Genomic DNA, 15,925 nt, shown 5'->3' on the forward strand with positions numbered 1-15,925 from the left:
AAATCTGGAGATAGAAAAGGCATGTAAAGATACAGTATTACAAGAAACAAAAAACCGAAAGAACTGTGGATGCCTGAAATCAGAAACAAAGACAGAAATGATTGGAAAAACTGAGCAGGTCTGGCAGCATCTGTGAAGAAAAATCGGAGGTAACGTTTTGGGTCAAGTGACGCTTCCTCAGAACGGGAAGCTCAGGGTTGTTTTTGCAGTCAGAATGCAGGGGTCCTGCAAAGCGGTCACCCAGTCTGCACCTCATCTCCCCAGTGTAGTGCAGCCCACATTGTGAGCAGTGAGTGCAGGAGGTGAGATTGTGTGAACTGCAGGTAAATCGATGCTTCTTCTGGAAAGTGTGCTTGGGACCTTGGACACTGAGGAGGGAAGAAGTAAACAGACAAGCATTATACCTTCTGCAGTTGCAGGGAAAGGTGCTATGGGAGTGTGGGGGAGTGTTGGGAGTGAAGGAGGGCTGGACCAGGGTGTCCCAGAGGGAATGGTTCCTGTGGAAGGCTGACAAGAGACAGGAGAGGACTATAAAGAACAAAAAAAATTACTGCACAGGAACAGGCCCTTCGGCCCTCCAAGCCTGCGCCGATCAAGATCCTCTGTCTAACCTGTCATCTATTTTCTAACGGTCTGTGTCCATTTGCTCCCTGCCCATCCATGTACCTGTCCAAATATATCTTAAAAGACACTAACGTGTCTGCGTCTACCACCTCCGCTGGCAACACGTTCCAGGCACCCACCACCCTCTGTGTAAAGAACTTTCCACACATATCTCCCTTAAACTTTCCTCCTCTCACTTTGAACTCATGACCCCTAGTAATTGAGTCCCCCACTGTGGTGAAAAAGCTTTTTGCCATCCACCCTGTCTATACCCCTCATGATTGTGTAGACCTCAATCAGGTCCCCCCTCAATCTCCGTCTTTCTAATGAAAATAATCCTCATCTACTCAACTTCTCTTTATAGCTAGCACCCTCCATAGCAGGCAACATCCTGGTGAACCGCCTCTGCACCCTCTCAGAAGCATCCACATCCTTTAGGTAATGTGGTGACCAGAACTGCACACAGTACTCCAAATGTGACCGAATCAAAGTCCTATACAACTGCAACATGACCTGCCAACTCTTGTACTCAGTACCCCGCCCAATGAAGGAAAGCATGCCATATGCCTTCTTGACCACTCTATTGACCTGCGTTGTCACCTTCAGGGAACAATGGACCTGAACACCCAGCTCTCTCTGTTCATCAGTTTTCCCAGGACTTTAATTTACTGTATAGTTCGCTCGTGAATTAGATCTTCCAAAATGCATCACCTCGCATTTGCCTGGATTGAACTCCATCTGCCATTTATCTGCCCAACTCTCCAGTCTATCTATATTCTGCTGTAATCTCTGACAGTCCCCTTCACTATCAGCTACTCCACCAATCTTAGTGTCATCAGCAAACTTACTAATCAGACCATCAGTACCTTCCTCCAAATCGTTTATGTATATCATAAACAACAGTGGTCCCAGCACAGATCCCTGTGGAACACCAGTGATCACAGGTCCCCAATTTGAGAAACTCCCTTCTACTACTGCTCTTTGTCTCCTGTTGGCCAGCCAGTTTTTTATCCATCTAGCTAGCACACCCTGGACCCCATGCAACTTCATTTTCTCCACTGCCATGGGGAACCTTATCAAACGCCTTATAGAACATAGAACATAGAAAAGTACAGCACAGTACAGGCCTTTCGGCCCACATTGTTGTGCTGTGGATTAATCCTAATCCAAAAATAAAATAACCTAACCTACATTCCCCTCAATTCACTGCTGTCCATGTGCATGTCCAGCAGTCGCTTAAATGTCACTAATGACTCCGCTTCCACGACTACCACTGGTAAACTATTCCATGCGCTCACACCTCTCTGGGTGAAGAACCTCCCTCTGACGCCTCCTCTATACCTTCCTGCTAACATCTTAAAACTATGACCCCTCGTGGCAGTCAGTCCTGCCCTGGGGAAAAGTCTCTGGCTATCAACTCTATTCATGCCTCTCAGTACCTTGTACACCTCGATCAGGTCACCTCTCTTCCTCCTTCTCTCCAGAGAGAAAAGTCCGAACTCAGTCAACCTCTCCTTGTAAGACAAGCCCTCCAGTCCAGGCAGCATCCTGGTAAACCTCCTTTGCACCCTCTCCAAAGCCTCCACATCTTTCCTATAATAGGGCGACCAGAACTGGACACAATATTCCAAGTGTGGTCTCACCAGGGTTTTGCAGAGCTGCAGCATAACCTCGCGGCTCTTAAACTCAATCCCCCTGTTAATGAAAGCCAAAACACCATATGCTTTCTTAACAACCTTATCCACCTGGGTGGCAACTTTGAGGGAGCTAAGGACTTGAAAACCAAGATCCCGCTGTTCCTCCACACTGCTGAGAATCCTGCCTTTAATCCTATATTCAGCATTTAAGTTTGACCTTCCAAAATGCATCACTTCACATTTATCCAGGTTGAACTCCATCTGCCATTTCTCAGCCCAGCTCTGCATTCTGTCAATGTCTCGCTGAAGCCTGCGATAGCCCTCGTGTCCAGTGGTGGCATCCCACTGGACGTGGTGGAAATGGTGGCTAATGATTCTTTGAACGTGGACGCTGGTGGGGTATAGGTGAAGACGACGGGGAGTCTGTCACTGCTGTAGGAGGGAAGAGAGGGCGTGTGGGCCAAAGTGCGGGAAATAGGCTATCCCGGCTGAGGGCCTTGTTGATAACAGTGCTGAGAAATCCTCAGTTGAGAAAGAAGATGGACATTTCGGAGGGTCCCTTGTCAAAGTTGGCCTCATCAAATCAAATGCGAAGATGGAGGAGCTGAGACGATGGGATGGAATCTTTAAAGGAAAAAGGGCATGAGGATGGAAAGCCAAAGTAACCATGGGAGTTGTTTGGTTTGTAGTGGATAGTGGTGGCCAGTCTATGCCCAAAGATGGACACAGAGATGTCACGGAAGGGAAGGGAGAAGTCACAGATGAACTAGGTGAAGTATTGGTGGAAATAGAAAGCAAAGTAGATAGAGTTCCAATTCCAGACAAGAGGAGGATGCAGCACTGATAATGTCAGTGATATGCCAGAAAAAGTGATCAGATGGGAGCTGGAGTAGGACCAGAACATGGAATGTTCCAGATATCCCATAAAAAGACAGGTATAACTGGGACACCAACATATGTCCTGCCCCACCGGGGGACCAAATATCTTTGTCTACCGCTACACAACCATCAAAGATGAGTCTACCGCTCAACTTCCCCGCCCACACTTCGGAAAATCTGATCACAGCGTTGTGTTTCTTCTTACAAGCAGAAGCTGAAATGGGAGAATCCATCACAAAAGGAAGTACAATGCTGATCCAAGGCAGTGGAAGACTGTCTCCCGGACTTCTCGGAGTCAGTGGACTGGACTGTGTTCAAATGTTCAGCAGAAAACCTAGACAGGAATGCCATCATGGACCTCATTATCAAATGTGGGTGGGGCTGTATACTTAAAAAACTGAATCTGAGTGTTCTCCAACCAGAAATCTTGGATGAACGAGAAAATCCACTCCCTACTGAAGACCAGACGTGCAGCATTCAAGACAGGTGACCTGGGCCAACACAGAAAACCCAGATATGAGTATGACCTCTGCAAAGCCAACAGGGAGGCCAAGAATGCACTACCGGACCAAGTTGGAGACTCAGATCTACCAAACAGACTCCAGCTGTCTATGGCAAGGCCTAAACAACATTACGGGATACAAAATGAAACCGTGTAAGATAGTGGATGTCCCTCCCTGACATGCTGAATGCTTTCTACACTTGGTTTGAGCAGAATACCACCAGCATGGCAATGCCTGCCCTGACAGCCCCAGACATACCTGCTTCCCCTGTCACTGCTTCAGAAATCAGATCGATCTCCCTGGGAGTCAACCCAAGGAAAGTCATGGGCCCAGATGGTGTCCCCAGCTGAGCACTCAGATCCTGTGTGGACCAAGTGGCGGAGGTATTCACCAACATCTTCAACCTCTCCCTCCCACAAGCCGAAGTCCGCACCTGCCTCAAGAAGACCAACACCATCCCTGTACCCAGGAAAACACATGCAATGTGACTGATTGACTACCATTCAATCGCTTTGACTTCCATAATCATGGAGTTCTTCAAAAGGCTGGTCATGGCCCTCACCAACTGCAGTTCCCTCCCTACCTCAATCCCCAACTGTTGGCCTACCAACATAACAGGGCCACAGAGGATGCCATAGCCCTAGCCCTGCACTCATCCCTGGAACATCTGGACAACATAGACACCTACGTCTTGCTCGTTGACTACAGCGCCACCTTCAACATCATTATCCCCTCCAGACTCACCTCAAAACTGCATAGCCTTAGCCTCAGCTCCACTCTCTGCAACTGGATCCCCAGAGCTCTGACCCATAGGATACAATCAGTATGGATAGTTAACTGCACCTCCTCCACAATAACACTCAACACTGGAGCCCCCAAGGATGCATTCTCAGCCCCTCACTCTACTCCCTGTACACCTACGACTGTGTCACTAAATTCTGTATAAACGCCATCTACAGATCTGCTGACAACACCACTGTAGTGCGATGGATATCTAATGACGATGAGTCAAAATACAGAAGAGAGATAGAGGACTTGGTGAAGTGATACAATGAAAACAATCTGTCTCGCAATGTCAGCAAAACTAAAGAACTGATCCTTGACTTCAGAAGGTAAGGAGGAGAACACGCCCCCATCTACATCAATGGAACTGAGGTTGAGAGAATGAAGAGCATCAAGTTCCTCAGAGTGACGATAACTGATAACCTGTCCTGGATTTCCCACGCATGTGCCATGATCAAGAAGGCAGAACAACATCTCTTCATCCTCAGGCAGCTCAGGAAATTTGCCATGTCTATAAGGTCCCTCACCACCTTCTACAGAGGCACCATTAAAAGCATACTGTCCTGGTGTGTAACAGCCTGGTACGGCAACTGCTCTGCCCAGGATCATAAGAAACTACAGAAGATGGTGTACACAGCCTGGACCATCACAGGAGCCAACCTCCCATCCATGGTCTCCATTTACACGGCTCACTGCCACAGAAAGGCGGCCAACAACATCAAAGACCCATCACACCCCGGTAATGGTCTCCTACAGCATCTTCCATCAGACAGAAGGTACAGAAACCTGAATGCATGCACAAACAGTTTCAGGAACAGCTTCTTTCCAGCCATTATCAGGCTGTTGAATGGACTCTAGCCTCAAATAATGTAGCCTGCAATGTAACCTGTATGCTTCTATGTCTTTTTGATCTGTACATCCTTTGCTTGTTGTGATCTGCCTGTACTGCTTGGAAGCAAAGCTTTTCACTGTATTTCGGTCCACGTGACTATAAAAGCAAAACCATTCAGCTACCGATGGTTATGCGTTTGATCTGAAAAGCGAGAGTAGCCTAAAGAGTGGTTCAGTGTGAGAATGAGCTTGGCCAGGTGGAGGATCGTGGTTGGGGATAGCTCAGGCCTTTTATCGAGGAAGAAGTGGAGAGCCCTGAGACCACCCTGCGGGGGAATGAACGTGTAAAAGGGATTGAACATGCACGATAAAAAGGAGGTAGCTGGAGCCATGAACTGGAAGTTCTGAATTGGTGTAAAGCATCAGAAGAATGAAGGGTGTAAGTGGGAAAGGTCTGGACAATGGGAGAAAAGAACTGAGTTGAGGTAGGAAGAGGTGACCTTGATGTAAGTTACGTACTGTCTTCCGAGCAGTAGTAAAGATGTGGGGAAGAAAGTAGATCAGGAGAAGATTTGTAAAAGACACTGTTACAATAATTGTGGTGGACTTGAATATGTAGGTGGACTTTGAAAACTAAATTAGCCTCTGTTCCCTAGAAAAACAATTTGTTGAATGTCTGCATTAAGGTTTTTTGAAGCAGCTTGTGGTAGGGCCCACTAGGAAATAGGTAATTCAGGATTTGGTGTTGTGCAATGAGGCAGATTTTGTCTGGTGAAGGAATCCCCCCAAACAGAATTCACCCTGCTGTTTCAGAGGGAGAAGCTGAAATCAGAGATAAATGGTAATACAATTGATAACTACAAAGACAAGAGCAGGGAGGTGGCCAGATTTGATTAGATGTTTGCAATGATGAGGTGTCCAGAACCAAGGATGTGGAGCGGGCCATTCAGGACTGAGATAAGGAGAAATTTCTTCACCTAGTTAGTAGTGAACCTGTGAAATTCTTTGTCATCAAAACAATTGATGCCAAAACATTGACTGTTTTCAAGAAAGATATAGATGAAGTTTTTAGGCCTGCAAGAATCAAAGAGTATGGGAAGAAAGCAGGAAAAGGGTACCGAGGTGGGTGATTAGTCATGAACTTTTTGAAAAGCAGAGCAGGCTGGAGGGCTGAATAGCCTTCTGCTGCTCCTATTTTCATGTTTCAATGAACTTTGGAAGGATTATGTGAAGGATTGTGTAGAACCTCCAAAGGATATGTTCGTGTGTGGATAGTTAGTAGATGAAGTTCAAAGCGGAGAAGTGTGAAGTGATGCATTTTGTGAGACTTTCCAAACTAAATGATTAAAGTAAAATGGGTCCAGACACAGTTGGGCCTGTATATGTGCATGTCATTGAAGCTGGCATACAGTTTGAGAGCACCCTTAATAATGCTTCATGTGTGTTTTTTTTTCCATTCAATCATGGTTATTGCTGAGTGGTCCAGATTTTATTACACATTCCCTAATTTTCCTTGAGAAGGTGATGGTGAGTTGGAAAAGATAAAGCAATTTGAAAAACAGAAAGAGTGAGTTTGAACTTTGGAAGTTGCAAATTAGACAGGAAAGTCAATCTAAAAGAGTGGAGATGAAGGGTAAAAAGTCAGATTAGTGAGGAAGAGGAGTGATGATTAGTAAACCCATCATAGCCAAAGACCTGGTAGGAATATATGCAAATGTGTTATAACCTTTACCAAAATTCCATAAAAAAGATGTAGAAATCTTTTTCATTTCCTTTGAGAAATTGGCTAAACAGGTGAACTGGCCAGAGTCTGTGGGGGTAATGTTAATTCAGACAACATTGGTAGATTAGATTCCGTACAGAGTGGAAACAGGCCCTTCGGCCCAACAAGTCCACACTGCCCCTTGAAGCATCCCACCCAGACCCATCCCCCTATAACCCACACACCTCTGAACACTACGGGCAATTTAGCATGTCCGATCCACCTAGCCTGCACATCTTTGGACTGTGGGAGGAAAGCGGAGCACCCAGAGGAAACCCACGCAGACACGGGGAGAATGTGCAAACTCCACACAGACAGTCACCCGAGGCGGGAATCGAACCCGGGCCCCTGGTGCTGTGTGGCTGCACTGCTACCCACTGAGCCACCATTTTGCTGTAGGCTAGTGAGCTGTTTGCGGAGCTGTCAGAGGAGGTATCAGGAAACTATGAAGAAGTAAAACAGGCTGCTTTGAGCACCTACAAATTGGTATCAGAAGCATATAGACAACAGAAAGAATCAGGCCAGGCTTATATCAAGTTTGAAAGAATTAAATACAGCAGCTTCGATAGATGGGTGAGAGCATTATAGAAATAAAATACATATAATCTTAGAGAGATCATTCTGCTGGAGGTGTTTAAAAACTGACTTCAAGAAGTGATAAGAACTCATGTTGAGAAACAGAAACTTAAACAGCAAGAAGAGCTACAGAGTTGAAAGATAAATACACATTAATGCATAAATCAAAATCTAGCTTCCGACGGCAGTTTCATTCCATAAGGGATAGAAATTGGAAAATAGGGTGATCCTTTAATGAAAAACAAGAAGCAGATGGAGGAGTTGAGGTCCAGTTAGCTAACATCCTGTTTGATGAAATGATAAAGGAAAAAGCTAAGCAGGTAAAGGATTAGACAGAGATATTTAGTTCTGAAAGATTAATGGACTTACAGCAAAAAGATGAGACGATAAAGGGTTTATGTCATAAAGCCTACTCGGAAAAGTGATCAGAATGTATTCCAGGACAGAATCCTAAGGTGAAAATGGAAACTTTGGCAGGGTTAGTGCAGAGGGAGAATGGGCAGATGCTCACCAGATTGTGTTTCCAGTAGCATACAGGCAGGAAGTATTGTGGGTAGCATCTGAATTACCTGTAGGAGGTCATCTAGGAGTGAGGAAGACTCAGGCTAAGGGAAGCATTTCTATTGGCCAGGATTACATAAAAATATGGTTGAATTTTGCCGTACATGTAAGATGGTATGAAAGTCATAGGCAGTATTAAACCAGTGCCATTGATGCCAATTCCCACATTTAAAGAAAGTTTCAAATGGGATATGATTGATTTTGTAGGTCCCCTCCCTAAAACCAAAAGTGGGAACCAGTATTTGCTAACTATAATGGATGTGTCTACCAGATTTCTGCCAAGAGCACAATTTTACTGCTAAATTCTTTAAGGAGGTCATGGATAGTTTAGGTATTCAACACTTTAAATCGTGTGTTTTTTTCCTTTATTCATTAATGGGATGAGAGCATCGCTGGGCAGGCAGCATTTATTGCCCATCCCTAATTGCCCAGAGGGCAGTTCACAGTCAACCACATTGCTGTGGGTCTGGAGTCACATTTAGGCCAGACCAGGTAAGGATGGCAATTTCCTTCCCTAAAGGACATTGGTGAACCAGGTGGCTTTTCCCTGATTCATGGTCATCACTAGACTCTCAATTCCAGATATTTATTGAATCCAAATTCCACTATCTGCTGTCAGAGATAATGGGGACTGCAGATGCTGGAGAATCCAAGATAACAAAGTGTGAAGCTGGATGAACACAGCAGGCCAAGCAGCATCTCAGGAGAACAAAATCTGATGTTTCAGGCTTAGACAATCCACTATGGCAGGATTTGATCCCAGGTGCCCAGAATATTATCTGGGTCGCTGGATTCAGTCTAGTGATAATATCACTAAGCCATCACCTCCCCTTTGCGTTTTGAATCCCAGAGAGCGTTTGAAAGGTGACATCAGAGCCTGCAGACCATACTGAGGGCTTACTGAGAGGATTCCCAAATAACTGGGATAAAGGTATCCCATTTATATTATTCGCCAATACAGATGCCTCAAATGAATTGACTCAGTTTACTCCATTTGAACTGATATTTGGGCACAAAGTAAGAGACCCTTTAAAATTAATTGAAGAAAAGTTCATAGGTTCAAAATCAGAGATCCCACAGTTTGATCATGTATCTGAGGTGAGAGAAAGATTAAACAGAGTAGGTGAATTAGCCAATAAAGTGTGAAGCTGGATGAACACAGCAGGCCAAGCAGCATCTCAGGAGCACAAAAGCTGACGTTTCGGGCCTAGACCCCTCTCTGATGAAGGGTCTAGGCCCGAAACGTCAGCTTTTGTGCTCCTGAGATGCTGCTTGGCCTGCTGTGTTCATCCAGCCTCACATTTTATTATCTCACATTTTATTATCTTGGATTCTCTAGCATCTGCAGTTCCCATTATCAGGTGAATTAGCTAGACAACATTTGAAGGTGGGACAGTATCCAATGAAGCAAGAAGCAGATAAAAATCTAAAATTCATACATTTGCCTGTGGGGATAAAGTATCGGTGCTGTTAGCATTTGTAGGGTTCCCCTCAAAGCAAGGTTTAGTGGTTCCTATCAGATTGAGAAGAAGTTAAGTCAGGTGAATTATCTGGTAAAGATGCAAAAATGGAAAAAAATGATCAGGTATGCCATGTTAACATGCTGAAACATTACAATGACAGGGAAAGGGAACTGAATAAACAAATATTAGTTACTGCCATTTAGAATGAGAATGAAGTCCAAATGATGTGGATTTTGGTGTGCCTCAGAATAAATTGAATAATGAGGAAGTCCTTATAGAATGGAATAGGGCAGCGAGCTATCTGATGTAGTAACAGAGAACTATATTGAAAGACTTGTTTCAGCATTATGAGAACATATGTAGAAATAGAATGGGGAGGACTAATACCATAGTACATGAAGTTGACATAGGGAATGCTGCTTCGATAAAACAACATCCCTACAGGCTTAATACTCTCAAAGCTGCACAAGTACAGAAAAAAAATAGAAGCAATGCTCCAAGAAGACATCATGGAGCCGAGTCAAAGCGAGTGGAGTTTGTCAATTTTGTTGGTTCCCAAACCTTATGGTATTCACTGAATTTGCATAGATTATTAGAAGGTCAATGCTGTGACAAAATCAGACTCATACCCAATCCCAAGGCTGGAGGATTATGTGAAATAAAAGGACAAGCCACTTGTATCACAAAGTGGACTTACTTTGTGGTTATTGGCAGAAAGTTATTGTCAGAGAAGGCATCATCTAAATAAAGGTACCACATCACTCTTAGTTAATATTCCTGACAGAAGATCAAGGGAGAAGACATAAAACATTCTAGAAGATGTATCCTGACTGTAATTTCGAGAGATTAAGTCCTAGTTTTTAAAATTTTGTTTTTATAAGTGGGACTAGTATTTATTGGAATAGCATGCCATAAGGATCATGTTTTATTTGGGAATAGTTAGTAGTTAGAGGGGAATTCTTCAGTTTGTTAATAGTTCAGTTAATTTTGTTCACTGTTAGAGATAGATAAATAAATTGTTACTTGTTGATTATAGAGTAAGTGTCAGGAGTCGTTTATTTAATTTAGCCACTCCTTTATAACACAATGGGGGGGAGTGAGAGGCAGGTTACACCTCTTTTCACACTTCTTTTAACAGATTATAGGGTGAGGCTAGCCTCTCTGGTTGTTTTGGTTTTAGTCGTCAGAGGGGATGGGACTCTATTTATTAAATACTCCAATGTCCCCTTGAATTAAGGACCAATATTCTGATAGCTTTCCTGACTGACTGCTGCCCCTGTGTGCTTGCTTTCTGTTTCATGAACACATATCCCCAAGACCCATTGTGTTATAGCTTACTGCAGTTTTTCATTATTAAGTAAGACTGTTTTTTGTCCTCCCTTCATTTTTTTTATACTCCATTTGTTACTAACCCCACCCCTAACCCAACTTGCCAATTTATGTTAAGAAATAAAGCTAGTGGTTTACTTGTACAGTGGAAGATGAATATAAAGATGTTTTCCACATTAAACCTGTACCAGTTTAACACATTGCTGCCGGTTTCTTGCTGATTTGATGCCTACCTGTTTAAAGCAAGCCTCCACCAAGTTTGGGGGGAACATGTTCCTGTGAAGTAAAGAAATCATTGTTATTAAAGAAATCTGGCATGATTTGAGTTCTCTGCCAGACTGAGGTTTTCAGTTCAGTCTGAGAATCACACAGTATTCTCTGTCAACCCATCAACCTCTACATCTTGCACTTAAAGAGGTAAATCTATCCAACATCAATTTGTACTACTCCTAACTGAAACACTAGACTCGAATCTAACTGGGTTAGGGCTGCTTCCCAATAACAGGTGAATGAAAGGTCACTTACCCCAGACTAGGACCCATTGACTACTCAGACTCACTTCAACGAGTTTGTCACAAGCACTGCCCGTTCAGTCTAAGCACAACATGCAGAAAGCCAATTAGAAACAGGTGGAGAAATGTTCCTGGTATGCGGAAAAGGTCTTTGCAGAAACATTCCAGCAAGAGAAGATGTGAAGTGTTGCAGAGGTGAGTATTAGTTGCGCATTAATAAGATTTAATTGTATTCAGGAATTTATTGGGGATTCATTTGGATCTCTATAAATAGACACAGACTAAATCACTGATTGTTGTAACATGTGTAACTCTGTAAAGAACTGTCAAAAGTTTATAAGTTTGATTCCTGTTCTGTCCTTTACCTCTGAAATGGGAATGTGCAGAGGGTAGTTGAACTGCTTTCATTAATGGTGTTGCAGTGAGGGTTTTCCATGATAGCAGTGATCATAACATGATCACATTCAGTCTGAGGTAGAGAAGTATCGACCTAAGACTGTTGATAGAAACTTAAATAATAGCAATTAGCAAGATATGAAGACAGCGTGACCAACATGAACTTGGAAACTAGGTTACGAGGTAGGTCAGTTGAAATGTAGTGGCAGTGTCTTAAGGAGATATTTAAAAACACTCAGTGAAAGCATATCGATGTAAAAAAGAGGGAGAGGTTGACTGGTAAATCACTGGACTGGAAACATAGGGCCACCAGACCAATGATATGAGAAGATGGATTTGAACCTCCCCATGACAGGTGGTAAAATGCGAATTCAATAAAATCAGGGATAAGATGAAAATCTATGAGCAATCATGAATCCTTGGTCAACGATAAAATCCAATTGGGCTCTTTAATGCCCTTCAGGGAAAGAAAGCTTCTATCTTTGCCCATATGGGGGAGGCAATGGGCCAAGAGGTATTATCACTAGAATATGAATCCAGAAACTCATCTAATGTTCCAGGGATCCAGTTTGAATCTCACCACAACAGATGATGGAATTCGAATTCAATGAAAATATCTGGAAATACAAATACACTGATGACAATGAAACCATAGTTGATTTTTGGTGAAAACCCATCTGGCTCACCTATGCCCTTCAGGGAAGGAAGTTGCCATCCTTACAGCAATGTGGTTGACTTCTAGCTGCCCTCTGAAATGCCCCAGCAAGCCAATCAGTTGCTCCAATGTCTTAACAAAGAAATGAAATTGGGCAGACCATCTGACACCGGAAAAAACAACCATAAAAGCCCTGTCAACCCTGCAAAGTCCTCTTTACTGACATTTTGAGGCCAGCATCAAAATTGGGAGAGCTGATATGTCAAGTGACAGCCTGTCCTAGTCATACTCGCAGAATCATACATGAAACATCGAACATAGAATAGTACAGCACATTAACAGGCCCCTCAGCCCACAGTTCTGCTGAACATGACAACAGATTAAACTAATCCCTTTTGCCTGCCTTTCATCCATATCCCTCCATCCCTTCCATATGCATGTACTTATCGAACCGTCCCTTAAACGCTCCTATCGCATCTGCCTCCACCACGACCTAGCAGCATGTTCCAGGCACCTACTAGTCTCGCGTGAAAATCCTGCCGCTCATGTCTCTTTTGAACATTTCCTGTCTCACCTTCAACACATGCCTTCTAGTTTTAGATATTTTAACTCTGAGATAAAGATTCTGACTGTCAACACTATCTATACATCTCACAATTTTATAGATTCTTATCAGGTCTCCACTTCAGCCTCTGCTGCTCCAGAGGAAAGAACCTGAGATTTTCTAGCCTCTCCTTATAGCTCATACCCTCCAATCCAGGCAGCATCCTGGTAAATGCCTTCTGCATCCTCTGCAAAGCCTTTACATTCTTCCCATAATGTGGTGACCAGAATTGAACGCAATACTCTAAGTGTATCCTAATCTAAGTCTGAAAAAGCTGTAACATGACATCCTTACTCTTCTACTCAATGCCCCGACCAATAAAGGCAAACATGCCATGTGCCTTCTTTACCACCTTATTACTTGTATGGCCACTTTCAGGGAGCTATTGACTTGGACCTCAAGATATCTCTGTACATCAATGCTGTTCAGTGTCCTGCCATTAACTATATACTTTTCCTTAACATTTGATCTCCCAAAGTACAGCACCACGCACTTACACGGAATAAACAGCATGGGCAATTTCTCTGTCCATATCAGCAGCTGATCTATATCACGTTGTATCCTTTGACAACCTTCTACAGTATCTAAAACTCCACTGATCTTTGTATCATCTGCAAAACTTACTAAGCCACCCACCCACCTACATTTTCATTCAAGTTATATATATATATCACCAGCAGCAGAGGTCTCAATATGGATCCCTGTGGAACACCACTAACCATGGACCACCAGCCTTAAAAAAAACACCTATCCACCCTCTGCTTTCTACGGGTAAGCCAATTCTGAATCCATTCGGCCAAGTCATCACAGATTCATACATTTGATCTTCTGGGGGACCCTACCATGAGGGACCTTGTCGAAAACCTTGCTAAAATCTATGTAGACAACATCCACTGCTCTGTCCTCGTTGATCCCCTTCATTACCTCCTTGAAAAATTCAGTCAAGTTAGTGAGACATGACCCACACTACAAAAAGCCATGCTGACTGTCCCTAATTAGGCTGTGTTTTTCCAAATGCACATAAATCCTTTCACTAAGAACTTTCTCCAAAACTTCCTAACCATGAATGTAAGACTCACTGGTCTGTGGTTTCCTGAATTATCCCTATTCCCCTTCGTGAACAGAGGAACATTAGCTACTTGCCAGTCCTCTGGGTTCTCTCCAGTATCTAGCAAGGATACAAAGACCCCAGCAATCTTCTCTCTTGCCACTCTCAAAAATCCCTGGGGTAGATACCATCTGGCCCTGGGGACTTATCCACCTTAATGCTCTTAAAGAGACCCAACACCACTTCATTCCTGATCTCAAAATGCTTCCTCATATTAGCATGCCTCACGTTAATCTCACTCCCCTTCATGCCTTTATCCTGGATGAATACCTATGCAAAGTACTCATTTAGGATCTCACCCAAATCCTCTATATCCAAGCACAAGTTTCCTCCTTTATCCTTGAGTGATCCTACCTTCTCCCTAGTTACCCTCCAATTTTAATATATGTATAGAATACATTGGGATTCTCTTTAGCCCTACTAGCCAACGTCATTCTGCAGCCCCTCCTTGTTCTCCTAATTCCCTGTTTGACTTTCCTGCTTTCCTCATACTCCTCATGGGCCCTGCCCAATTTTAGCTTCCTAAACTTTATTTATGCTGCTTTTTCCCTTTTGGCAAAGTTCACAACCTCCCTCATTTTTCAAGGATCCCTTTCCTTGCCATCCTTATTCTTCCTCTTTACCAGAACATGTCGGTCCTGAACTCTGACCAGTAGGTCTTTAAACAAACATCGTCCCATACACCACTACCTTATCCCTGAATGTGTCCTGTCCCAGCAGACGTGGCAACACAATGGCACACAGTCAGAAGGGAGTTGCTCTGGGAGTCCTCAACATTGACTGCGGACCCCATGAAGTCTTATGGCTTCAGGTTGAACATGGGCAAGGAAGCCTCCTGCTGATTACCTCATACCGTCCTCCCTCTGCTGATTAATCGGTACTCCTCCATGTTGAACAACACCTAGAGGAAGCACTGAGGATGGCGAGCACACAAAATGCACTCCTGGTGGGAGATTTCAATGTCCATCACCAAGAACGGCTCAGCATCTGATAGAGTCCTAAAGGATATAGCTGTTAGACTGTATCTGTGGCAGGTGGTGAGGCAACGAACTAGAGCGAAAACCGTACTCAACCTTATCCTTACTGATCTGCCAGCTGCCAACAGTATCGGTAAGAATAACCACCACACAGTCCTTGTTGAGACAAAGTCCCGCCTTCACATTGAGAACAACCTCCATCGTGTTGTGTGGCACTATCCCTGTGCTAAATGGGACAGACTTCGCACAGATCTAGCAGCTCAATGCTGGGCATCCATGAGGCGCTGTGGGCCATCAATAGCAGCAGAATTATACTCCAGCACAGCCTGTAACCTCATGGCACGGCATATCCCCCACTCAACCATTACCACGAAGCCCGGGGATTAACCCTGGTTCAATGGAGAGTGCAGGGGAGTGAATCAGGAGCAGCACCAGGTGTCAACCTGGTGAAGCTATCAAACAGGATTAGTTAGTACTTTAAACTGAAAAGAGGAGAGGTGTGGTCTCAGTTGCTTGGAAAACTTCGGGAAAAAGTTAAAGGGAGGAGGGCTCAGCAGAGGCGATTAAAGTTTTTAGAATAAGTAAAAGAGCAGAGAGTAGAGGTAGGATAGGGTCAGGAATTTTACTTCAGGTGCAGCAGAAAAGAGGACAACTGTGAGAAAGGGGACAGTCAACATAGGACTGAAGGTCTTGTAGTGAAATGTGTGCAGAATACAAAACAGGGTAAATGAGGTTGTAGAGATAGC

The 15,925-nt window shown here is 43.8% G+C and overlaps 1 protein-coding gene across 4 annotated transcripts in view; it reads right to left on the reverse strand.

Moving 5' to 3' along the window:
- The window catches only part of LOC125451014 (excitatory amino acid transporter 1-like), a 140,761-nt gene that overhangs the window by 96,043 nt on the left and 28,793 nt on the right, over positions 1-15,925 (reverse strand). For 3 of the 4 annotated variants that reach the window (XM_059645054.1, XM_048527639.1, XM_059645053.1), the window contains one exon: positions 11,161-11,203. The exons of the other annotated variant lie outside the window; for it this stretch is intronic. In XM_059645054.1, coding sequence (XP_059501037.1) covers positions 11,161-11,203 — 43 coding nt within the window. The remainder of the gene's footprint in view (positions 1-11,160; positions 11,204-15,925) is intronic. 4 annotated transcript variants of the gene reach the window in all.

Source organism: Stegostoma tigrinum, chromosome 3 (assembly GCF_030684315.1).
Source record: "Stegostoma tigrinum isolate sSteTig4 chromosome 3, sSteTig4.hap1, whole genome shotgun sequence".
NCBI lineage: Eukaryota > Metazoa > Chordata > Chondrichthyes > Orectolobiformes > Stegostomatidae > Stegostoma > Stegostoma tigrinum.